The sequence below is a fragment of the Chinchilla lanigera genome, unplaced genomic scaffold (genome assembly GCF_000276665.1).
Source record: "Chinchilla lanigera isolate Chin_1 unplaced genomic scaffold, ChiLan1.0 scaffold00131, whole genome shotgun sequence".
In the NCBI taxonomy this organism is placed as follows: Eukaryota; Metazoa; Chordata; class Mammalia; order Rodentia; family Chinchillidae; genus Chinchilla; species Chinchilla lanigera.
Genome location: NW_004955532.1, coordinates 755,533 through 764,968, shown reverse-complemented (window position 1 = coordinate 764,968; position 9,436 = coordinate 755,533). Strand labels below are relative to the sequence as shown.

Here is a 9,436-nt window from a genome sequence, read left to right as displayed (position 1 = left end):
GCGCACGCGCAGTGTCCCGCGGCGGGGCTGGGCGGGGCGGACGTTCTCCCGGCCTGGTATCGCTGTCGGCACCTGGCCGCCTACCTGGTCCTCGCGAGCCGCGGCCCGGCCCCATGTACCGCGCGCTGTACGCCTTCCAGTCGGCGGAGCCCAACGCGCTGGCCTTCGCCGCGGGCGAGACCTTCCTGGTGCTGGAGCGCAGCAGCGCGCACTGGTGGCTGGCGGCGCGGGCGCGCAGCGGCGAGACGGGCTACGTGCCGCCTGCCTACCTGCACCGTCTGCAGGTGAGTGCCGGCCGGGCCCGGGCCCGCGGCCCGCGCGCGCGGAGACCCCAGGGCGAGAGCCCTGCGGAAGAGCGGCCCCTTGACACGAGAGCCGCCGAAAGCCGCGCTCTGGGGCGGAGACCCCTCGGGACCTCAGGCGCCCGCCGCGGGGACCTGCCTCGGAGTAGGTCCTAGAGCGGGACCCGGAGACTCCAGCCGCCAGGTCCCTGGTGCCCCAGTCCGCAGTACTCCCCTTGCTGGGCCACCGGGGTGCCACCCTCCCCGCCCCCGCCGCGCAGCGCCGGCCTTTACCCCAGACCCCCCGCCGAGACGAGGCACCTTAGGCGCCGCCCCTTCCCCTCGACGCGCCCGGGCTCTCACCTCCCCGCACCTGCCCTCGGACCCTGGGCTCGGACTCCCGCCCCTCTTGGTGACCCCCGACGCTGAGGTCCCGGTGTCTCCGACCGTCCTGTACTCCGCATCCCTAAGCTCTTAGCCGGAGTCACTGGACCGAGGTTCCCCGCGCCTGCTGACCCTCCCGACGCCGTGCCTTCTGCTCCCCCGTGCGTGCAGCCCCGACTTCGCGGACTTCCTTCCTCTGGACTCAAGGGGCCCCATCCTTCCTCGTCCCTAGCCTGGAGTGGCTCCTCCGCAGGATTCCCCCGGCCTGACGATGGCCCCGTTTCCTTCCAGTGCAGGCTGCAGTCCCAGTTCCTGTCTCCGCCAGAGCAGCCCCGTGTCTCCCGCTGGTCTCTTCTGAGTACAGGCCTCAGAGGCGGCCTCTGCCAGACATGCCTGCCGTCCTAGTCCCCCGCTCTAGAAAACACCCTGTCCTCGAGCACTTGAGAGTGGAAATAACAGGATAATCTGTTTGGTCCTTGCCAAAGGGGTTGGGCCTCCGCCCCTCAGCCTGAGCCCATCCGGGAGTGCGGGGCTGAGGACCCCTCAGGGGGAGGTCCTGCTGCTGCCCCGACTGAGCACAGGCCGCGGCAGGGCCAGTGGGGCCGTGGGCTGCCCTGTGGGGAAGACAGAGGGGCTGCCATCTTTTCTGCCGCTGCGCTGGCTGCATGCCAGCGCGCTCCTGTGTCTCGGTTTCTCATAGGTCTCTGTCCACCTCATCCTGCTCTTCACTGGGGTGTTTCCCTTTCTGCCTCTCCCATTCTGTCCCTGGCGCGGTCACCCTGCGTTGTCTCCCTCTGCCTGCCTCCGCGTCCCTCTCTGCAGGTCTGTCTCACTGTCTTTCTGCCCCCCTTGCGTCTCGCATCTCCCCGCGCTGTGGCACAGCCGGTGCCACCCGCAGGGCTTTGCTGACTGCGTGCATCTGTCTACCCCCACCAGGGAAACTTCTCAGAGCACCGGGCAGTGAGCTCCCTCGGCTCTCAGGCTCCTGTTTATCTGCCTGGCCATGGGCGGTGGGGTGAAGGGAGGGCAGGGTGACTGGCCCCCTGGGTTGCTGAGGCTGAGGACCTGAGCGAGGAGCAGGTACGAGGTCTGTCCCTTCGTCCTTCCTTTGCAGCTGACACAGAGCTGCTTCCCACGGCAGGTCTAGGGCAGCTTGGGAGGACAGCAGGGCTGGGCAGCCGGGGTCCCCTTGGCTCCCTCTCAGCTCCTGGAGCCTTCACGGGGCTCTGCAGGGACAAGGCTGTCCTGGGTGTGACCTTGGTGTTGGGAGCCATCCGCGGGATCCAGAGGGACTGATTAAGGATTCCAGGCACTGGAGGCTGCTTGCCATCTCAGCCTGGGCTCTGAACCAAGCCCAGGGATGGAGTAGGTATGCAGTCCTGGCTGCAGACTGGGGCTCGCTGGGCTAAGGGTTTGCTCCAGAGCCCAGGTCTCGAGAGGCATCTGAACCAAGAACCTTTCTATGGGGAGAAGCCCTGATTGGGGCCCTGTGTGTGAAATGGCCCCCTGGGGCTCCTTTGTGTCCCTGCTCCCCGAGGGACAGCATTGGAGACCCCTCTCAGTGGACCCACACTCAGCGTCCTCCTGGGCTGGGTCTGGGCTGGGCACCCTTCCGGGCGTGGGTCTGACTGCTCACCTCCCGCAGGGCGTAGAGCAGGATGTCCTGCAGGCCATTGATCGGGCCATCGAGGCCGTGCACAACACAGCCATGCGGGACGGCGGCAAGTACAGCCTGGAGCAGCGCGGCGTCCTTCAGTGAGTGAGGGGGAGGCGGGCGGCGTTGCCAGGGAGCGTTAGGGATGCTCAGGTGGGGCTGGTGGAGCCTGGGAGATGGCGCGAAGGGCTGGGCCTGAGGGGCCGCAGCCTCGCGTAAGGCTCCTGTGAGAACTGGGGACCGTGGGGGTGCGGTGCTCTTCGCCAGTCTCGGCATCCCCACTAGGAAGCTGATCCACCATCGGAAAGAGACCCTGTCTCGTAAAGGCCTCTCGACCTCCAGTGCTGCCGTTATGACTGCGTCCACCAGCGACCATCATTTGGATGCTGCCGCTGCCAGGCAGCCCAATGGGGTGTGTCGCACTGGGTTTGAACGGCAGCACAGCTTGCCCAGTTCTGAGCATCTCGGGGCGGATGGCGCCCTCTACCAGGTACGTGGTGAGGGCGTCCTGGAGGAGGAGGTGGGTGGGCCTGAGCCTTTATCCTGAGGCTCAGGGCTCCACTCGGATTAGTAATGTAACCAGAGCCGTGGCCCTGGCCGCAGCCAGAGCTCAGGATGCCAGGCAGCAGCCTGTCCCCTCCGACCCCGTTCTGTGCCCACAGGTCCCGCCCCAGCCTCGCCGAGCAGCACCCACTACGCCACCCCCACCCGTGAAGCGCCGAGACCGCGAGGCCCTGATGTCGGGGAACGGTGAGGGGCAGCGTGCGGGACGGGGTGGGTGCTCAGGGCTGGGAGTGGCCGCGCCAGGCAGACGGGGCCCTGTATCGGGCACTTGGGGGCTCTGGGCCGGGCAGGGACCGAGGGCCTAGCGGAGGCACTGGGGGGCGTGGGGGACAGGGCTGGGGCTGCCCTAGCACAGCGTGTGTCCTGTGCTCACAGGTGGCCGCAACACCACGCCCTCCGGCTGTAGCTCGGTGTCCAGTGGCTCCTCCGTGAACAGCACTTCCCTGGATACGCTCTGCACCGGCTCCAGCCCCTCTGAGCTGGGCCTTGGCTGCTCCCCCACGCCCCCACCGGTGCCACGCAGAGCCACCCACGCTGCGTCCCAAGCCCTGCCCTCTTTCTCCAGGGCACCCGCCCCGGAGTCCCCTGCCGCGGAGGAGGAGGCGGTGGCGGTTTGTGCAACCCCGGCCACCGACGCCTTGGAGTCCTTGGGCTCTCTGAGTCTGGGGCCCGCAGAGGAGAAGGCAGAGGCCGAGGTTGCTGTGCCGAGGACCATTGGGGCAGAGCTGATGGAGCTTGTGCGGAGGAACACAGGCCTGAGCCACGAATTGTGCCGCGTGGCCATCGGCGTCGTGGTGGGTCACATCCAGGCCTCGGTGCCAGCCAGCTCGTCTGTCATGGAGCAGGTCCTTCTCTCGCTGGTAGAGGGCAAGGTGAGGGGGCAGCATGGCCAGGAGCCTCCCACAGCACCCCATTCCCAGCCCCACACGTGTCCAGCCTGTATGTGACAGGTGTTCCTCACTGTGGTGCTGGGCTCTCATTAGGCTGAGCGCTGGGGATATTTGAAGTGACTCAGGAAGGAGAGAGGGAGGAAGAGCGTGCGTGACGCAGGGCTGAGTGTGGCCCCGGGGAAGGGGAAGGTGGCGTGGCTGGCACACGGGTGGGGAGAGCAGCTATGGGAGGAGCAGAGACCGGGAGTAGCTGGCAGCGAGCCCAAGGGTGTGGCGGGAAGCAGTGGACTCGCGTGGGTGCAGCAGTGTCTCGCTGGCCTGGGCGGTGGCAGGAACGTACATTTGGAGAGCTGTCCCGGGGGCCCACCTGCTACCCAGGTGGAGCCGGTGAGGCGTGTGGGTGCGCTGGGACTTGTGCAGGGCTCCGGTCAGGAGCAGGATTGAAGGCCGCGAGCCCGGAGTGTGTGTTGAGAGCTGGCTGGGCCAGGGTCCCTCCGTCGGGCTCCTCCTGCAGTTCTGGCGTGGGTGGTGGGGCCGTGGCCAGGAGCATGCCGCGCCGGGCACAGCAGCCAGCGCCCGGCCTGCAGGTCTCAGGAGAGTGCGATGGAAGGTGATGGGCCTGCTCCACGGGTTGGACGGGAGTGTGGCGTCTCAGTCCTGCTCCGGCAGGTGCTGGAGTCTGTGCCCTTCTTGGGCGTTTATCTGGGTGCAGTGAGAGGCAGGTGTGGGGAAGCCTCCCACACACTGCCTAACGCAGCATCCTGTCCCGGGAGAGCATCAGGACCAGAGGCGAACCCCTGCCTGGTGTGGGTCAAGTGGGACTTGCGCTCACAGTGTAGGCCCAAGGCCTGAGGGCTTCCTGGAGATGGTGTGCTAAGCCGTGTCCTGCCCTCTCTCCCCAGGACATGAGCACAGCGCTACCCTCTGGGCAGGTCTGCCATGACCAGCAGAGGCTGGAAGTGATCTTTGCGGACCTGGCCCGGAGGAAGGACGATGCCCAGCAGCGCAGCTGGGCCCTGTATGAGGATGAGGGTGTCATCCGATGCTATCTGGAAGAGCTGCTGCATATTCTGGTGCGGGGTGGGGGTGGCGTACGTCTCCAGCATGTGTGTGAGCAGGGCCCCGCCCCGCCCCGTCCCTCTCCCCTGCACGAAGTGCTTCGCTTGTCTCCGTGCGGCCACACGGCCAGGCCCGCTGGGTGACGCACGCTTCCTCCTCCCTGCAGACCGATGCGGATCCTGAAGTTTGCAAGAAGATGTGCAAGAGGAGTGAGTTCGAGTCTGTCCTGGCCTTGGTGGCCTATTACCAAATGGTGTGCACCAGGCAGAGGGGAGGGGTGCGTGGAGGGGTGCGGGTAGGCCTAGGGGTTCCAGAAACTCAGCACCGGGGTCCCCTGCCAGGAACACCGAGCGTCGCTGCGCCTGCTGCTCCTCAAGTGCTTTGGGGCCATGTGCGGCCTTGACGCGGCGATCATCTCCACACTCGTGTCGTCTGTGCTGCCTGTGGAGCTGGCACGGGACATGCAGACAGACACACAGGGTGAGGCGGGGCGGGAGAGCATGCTGCCGTCGGGAGCGGCCCCCCGTCCGCTGGGGTTCCCGCCGTCTCCAGGGCCCTGACTGCCTGCCCCCTCACCCCAGACCATCAGAAGCTCTGTTACTCTGCGCTCATCCTGGCCATGGTCTTCTCGATGGGGGAGGCAGTGCCCTACGCGCACTACGGTAAGAACGCACAGGGTGAGCTGCTGACTGAGGTGCGAGCCGTGGCCCGAGGGCTGGCAGGGTAGGGAGTCCCCGCGGCTCAGCGAGCGCCCAGGAACTGTGTGGCGTAGGGCGCGGGATGAGGCTGCAGACGCGTGGGTGCCTCTTCCAGAACACCTGGGCACGCCCTTCGCCCAGTTCCTGCTGAGCATCGTTGAGGACGGGCTGCCCCTGGACACCATGGAGCAGCTGCCGGACCTCTGCATGAACCTGCTTTTGGCTCTCAACCTGCACCTGCCAGGTGAGGATGGGACCGGCTGGGGGGCGCCGCGCGGAGAGGCTTCGCAGGCTGCGGTTTTGCCGTCTACACCCTGTCCTTCCTCAGTACCTGACCAGAATGTCATCATGGCCGCCCTGAGCCAACACTCCAACGTCAAGATCTTCTCCGAGAAGCTGCTGCTGCTGCTCAACAGAGGAGGTGGGGGCCCTAGAATCCGTGCGGGTACCAGTCGTATCTCCTGTGAGTCTGTGTCCCCCTCTGGGGTCACCGTGGGAGCCCAGCAAAGGCCGCCCTGACCCCGTGACCCCTGCCTTCTAGACGACCCCGTGCGCATCTTCAAACACGAGCCGCAGCCGCCGCACTCGGTGCTCAAGTTCCTGCAGGACGTGTTCAGCAGCCCCGCCACGGCTGCCATCTTCTACCACACAGACATGATGGCGCTCATCGACATCACCGTGCGGCACATCGCCGACCTCTCGCCCGGGGACAAGGTGACGCTGAGGGGACGTGAAGTGTGAGGGGCTGGGGTGCTGCTGGAGCCGGGCGGCTGCGGGAGGCCCCTGGGAACGCAGGGCAGGGGTGCTGGGAGCCGGGGCGGCGGCCGTGGCGCTACCGGACTGGGCGTCTGGGCACCGCTGCAGCAGAGGGTGTGGGAGGTGATGGCGGGACGTGGGTGCACAGGGCACCTCGGGGCTGCACGGCAGGCAGATCTCAGGAAGGGGAAGTGGGCTGACGACACCTTGCGGGACCTTGGCCACGTGAGGGCAGGCTGGGGTGCGGCCCCTGGGGTGGTGGGGGAAGGCCAGGCTTGGGGCGCGCTGGATGGGTCCAGCAGAGCTTGACGCTGCTTTGTCTTGAGCAGCTGGGCGGGCGGAGCCTCACGATGATATCGAGGGGAGGGGGGAGGGGGATGCTTGGGAGGAAACAGCTGGGCGCTGATGGTGCCAGGATGGGGGCGACGCCTGGTAGACGTTTGGGCACAGAGAGCTTGAGGGAGGCCGCGGGGAGCCAGCGGGGGCTACAGCACCATTTGGGGCTCTCTGTGCAGAGGTGTGACCGGAAGCCGCGCCGGTGTGAGTGCCCAGGGAAGGGCACAGCGGGCAGGGTCCGTAGGGAGGAGCCCGGAGAGAAAGCAGGCAGGCGAGGGCCCAGAGCCACGTGCAGGAGGAGCGCAGCCAGGAGCCTTGGCGGGGGCTGAGAGTGGGGGTCACGTTCGCCGTACGGCTGTCAGCAGTGACAAGGGAGGTCAGAGTCCTGGAGGACACCCGTGGAAAGCTGGGGGGACCTGAAGGTAACCGAGGGGTGGGAGTGGACAGCAGTAAACAGGCAGCTCTTGTAAATCTTCTGGGTGGGGTGGGGTGGGGGGCACGAGCTGGGTCAGGGAGAGTGTGGGAGGTGCTGTGCCTACCCCGCCCGGGAGCCTGGAGGAGCGAAACCTCCGCCATTCTTTGTGGCGGGGGGCAGGTGAGATGCGCGTGCTGAGAGCGGAAGGCGGGGCTTCCGGGAGACGCTGCTGTGTTTTCATGAAGCGCAAGGCCAGTGGCCAGGCAGGTTAGCTTTGGGAGACAGAGAAGGTGGCCGATGGGGCGGCAGACAGCGAAGAGATGGCCACTGGCCATCGAGTTTGGGAGTGAAGGTCGAGGGCCACACGTGGCTCTGGCCCGTCGATGGCCTCGAGTGGCGAGCGCCCCGGTCTGACTCCGGCGTTGGAGTCCGTGGGTGACGCCGCCCAGGGGAGGTTTTGGTACTGGCTCCTCTGTTCAGAGGTAAGGAGAATGATGAGGGATGCTGGCATGGAGAGAGGGCAAGCGCTGGAACGAGGGCTCTGGTGAAGCAACGGCAGTGCTCTGTCATGAGACACACAGCACGAGAACTCGGCTTGGGGAGGGCGAGGGGAAGCTGGAGTTGGACGGTAGCTGCGTGGGTTTGAGAGGTGCAGGCTTGACCAGCAGGGTGGATATCCTGGCCTGGGGCTCACAGGACAGATCTAAAAGCTTGAGGCCAGGTCACTGGGAAACGCCTGAATGAGGTCTTCCAGGGCGAGAGAGGGGCAGGGTGGAAGCAGGCAGGCTCCACGACGTGCGTGGTGTCTCCGGGGCTCCGCTCTGGAGGGCTGGCAGGCCTGCCCAGGGCAGGCCCCGTTCTGGGACTCTGGTGGCTGGGAGGGTTCACGCGTTCACTCGCACGGTGACTGCCGCAGGCACGGTCCGGGTGCTGGGACGCAGCCCTGATGCTCATGCAGTGTGCGCTGGTCCGTAGCCCTGGGTCCACGGGAGACAGTGGCGGGGCCCCAGCTGGCAGTCACAGCACCTCCCAGGAGTGCTTGAGCCGGCCTGCTGTTCCCGCAGCTGCGCATGGAGTACCTCTCCCTGATGCATGCCGTGGTCCGCTCCACGCCCTACCTGCAGCACCGCCATCGGCTCTCGGACCTGCAGGCCACATTGCGGCGCATCCTGACTGAGGAGGAGACGTCGCCCCAGTGCCAGCTGGACCACATGATCGTTGAAGAGATGTGCAAGGAGTTCCCAGTGCTTGGGGAGGCCCCCAGCTAGCACCTTCCTTCCCCGCTTCCCTGCACCTCTGCGACGGGTGCGGGGGACTCAGGGGCTTCACCCTTAGTGTTGCGCACTGACCTTGTGAGGGGCTAAGTGGGTCGGCCCAACGCAAGAGGCCAAGTGTGGGCTTGGGGACCACGGTCTGGGAAGTACACCGGGGCGGGAGGAATATACAAGCAGAAGCCCCTCTGACCCTGGTAATCTGCCTTTTCAGCATGCCTCACCTCTGCCTCACACCCCCTGCACACTCAGAGTCCTGCTGCTGCTCCAGGCTGGGCCAGAGCCCCATCCCCGCCCGCCTGGCCAGTGCCCTGGGCCTCTGCAAGCCATGTTCTTGGGGTGAGGGGAGGCGCTGCCCACCAGCTCTGCTCTTTGCCTTAGCTTTGCAGTGAGTGTTGCTCATATGCTCCCTCAAACCCCCTGGGGTCACTGCCCCTTGCTGTCAGCCCAGGAGGCCTTGGCCACGCTGCTGCTGTGAAAGTGGAAGATGCCCAAGGGTGTCCAGGAGACATGCCATCCATTCTGGAGCTTCCGGGAACAGGATGGTGATGCTGAGAAAGCCAGTGACAGAATCTATTTTCTCTAAAAACGTAGACTGAAAAGTCATGTGTATTTTCCTATGTGCTATAGCTCAACTTTGGAAATAAATCAAAGGCGTCAGGAATCAGGCTTCCCTGTATGGCCCTGGGGGCTGGTGCTCAGGACCCTGTCATCCGGCTTCAGACTTCTGTAGCCTGAAGAGGCGACAAAGTGGATGGCCTGTTCTAACCTCTGCTTCCTGCTCTGTCCTTCCGGGGGCCCAGCTTGGTAGGTGGCTGTACTTCCAGCCTCTCCTCTGTGAAAGCCACCCCTTTCTTCCCTGTTGGACTTTGTTCTACGTAGCTTTTTTTTTTTTTTGTCTTTTTGAGACAGGGTCTCGCTATGCAGTTCAGGCTGGCCTTGAGCTCACTTTGTAGCCCAGGCTGGTCTCAAGCTCGCAACGGTCCTCCTGCCTCAGCCTCACAAGTGCTGGGATTACAGATGTGGGCCACCACACCCTACATAGCTATTCTCAAAGGAAGCAAGCCCTCTCCCAGCTGTGGTCTCCCTGGATAAATGGCCCGTGTCCGGCTTTATTTCCCTTGTCAC

The 9,436-nt window shown here is 65.5% G+C and overlaps 1 protein-coding gene across 3 annotated transcripts in view; it reads left to right on the top strand.

The window, feature by feature from the left end:
• Nucleotides 1-8,972, top strand: part of Nckipsd (NCK interacting protein with SH3 domain) — a 10,206-nt gene extending 1,234 nt beyond the window's left edge. Inside the window, exons 1-13 of one of the 3 annotated variants that reach the window (XM_005410166.2) lie at nucleotides 114-284; nucleotides 2,311-2,420; nucleotides 2,605-2,809; nucleotides 2,982-3,069; nucleotides 3,259-3,755; nucleotides 4,676-4,846; nucleotides 4,999-5,085; nucleotides 5,174-5,312; nucleotides 5,414-5,494; nucleotides 5,646-5,774; nucleotides 5,859-5,951; nucleotides 6,072-6,244; nucleotides 8,102-8,972. In XM_005410166.2, the coding sequence (XP_005410223.1) occupies nucleotides 114-284; nucleotides 2,311-2,420; nucleotides 2,605-2,809; nucleotides 2,982-3,069; nucleotides 3,259-3,755; nucleotides 4,676-4,846; nucleotides 4,999-5,085; nucleotides 5,174-5,312; nucleotides 5,414-5,494; nucleotides 5,646-5,774; nucleotides 5,859-5,951; nucleotides 6,072-6,244; nucleotides 8,102-8,305 (2,148 nt within the window). In that variant the 3' untranslated portion in view covers nucleotides 8,306-8,972. Of the gene's footprint in view, nucleotides 1-113; nucleotides 285-1,804; nucleotides 2,035-2,310; nucleotides 2,421-2,604; nucleotides 2,810-2,981; nucleotides 3,070-3,258; nucleotides 3,756-4,675; nucleotides 4,847-4,998; nucleotides 5,086-5,173; nucleotides 5,313-5,413; nucleotides 5,495-5,645; nucleotides 5,775-5,858; nucleotides 5,952-6,071; nucleotides 6,245-8,101 lie in introns of those variants that run through there. The other 2 variants (XM_013507638.1, XM_013507637.1) reach the window with 2 other exon arrangements.
• The last annotated feature ends 464 nt before the right edge of the window (nucleotides 8,973-9,436 follow it).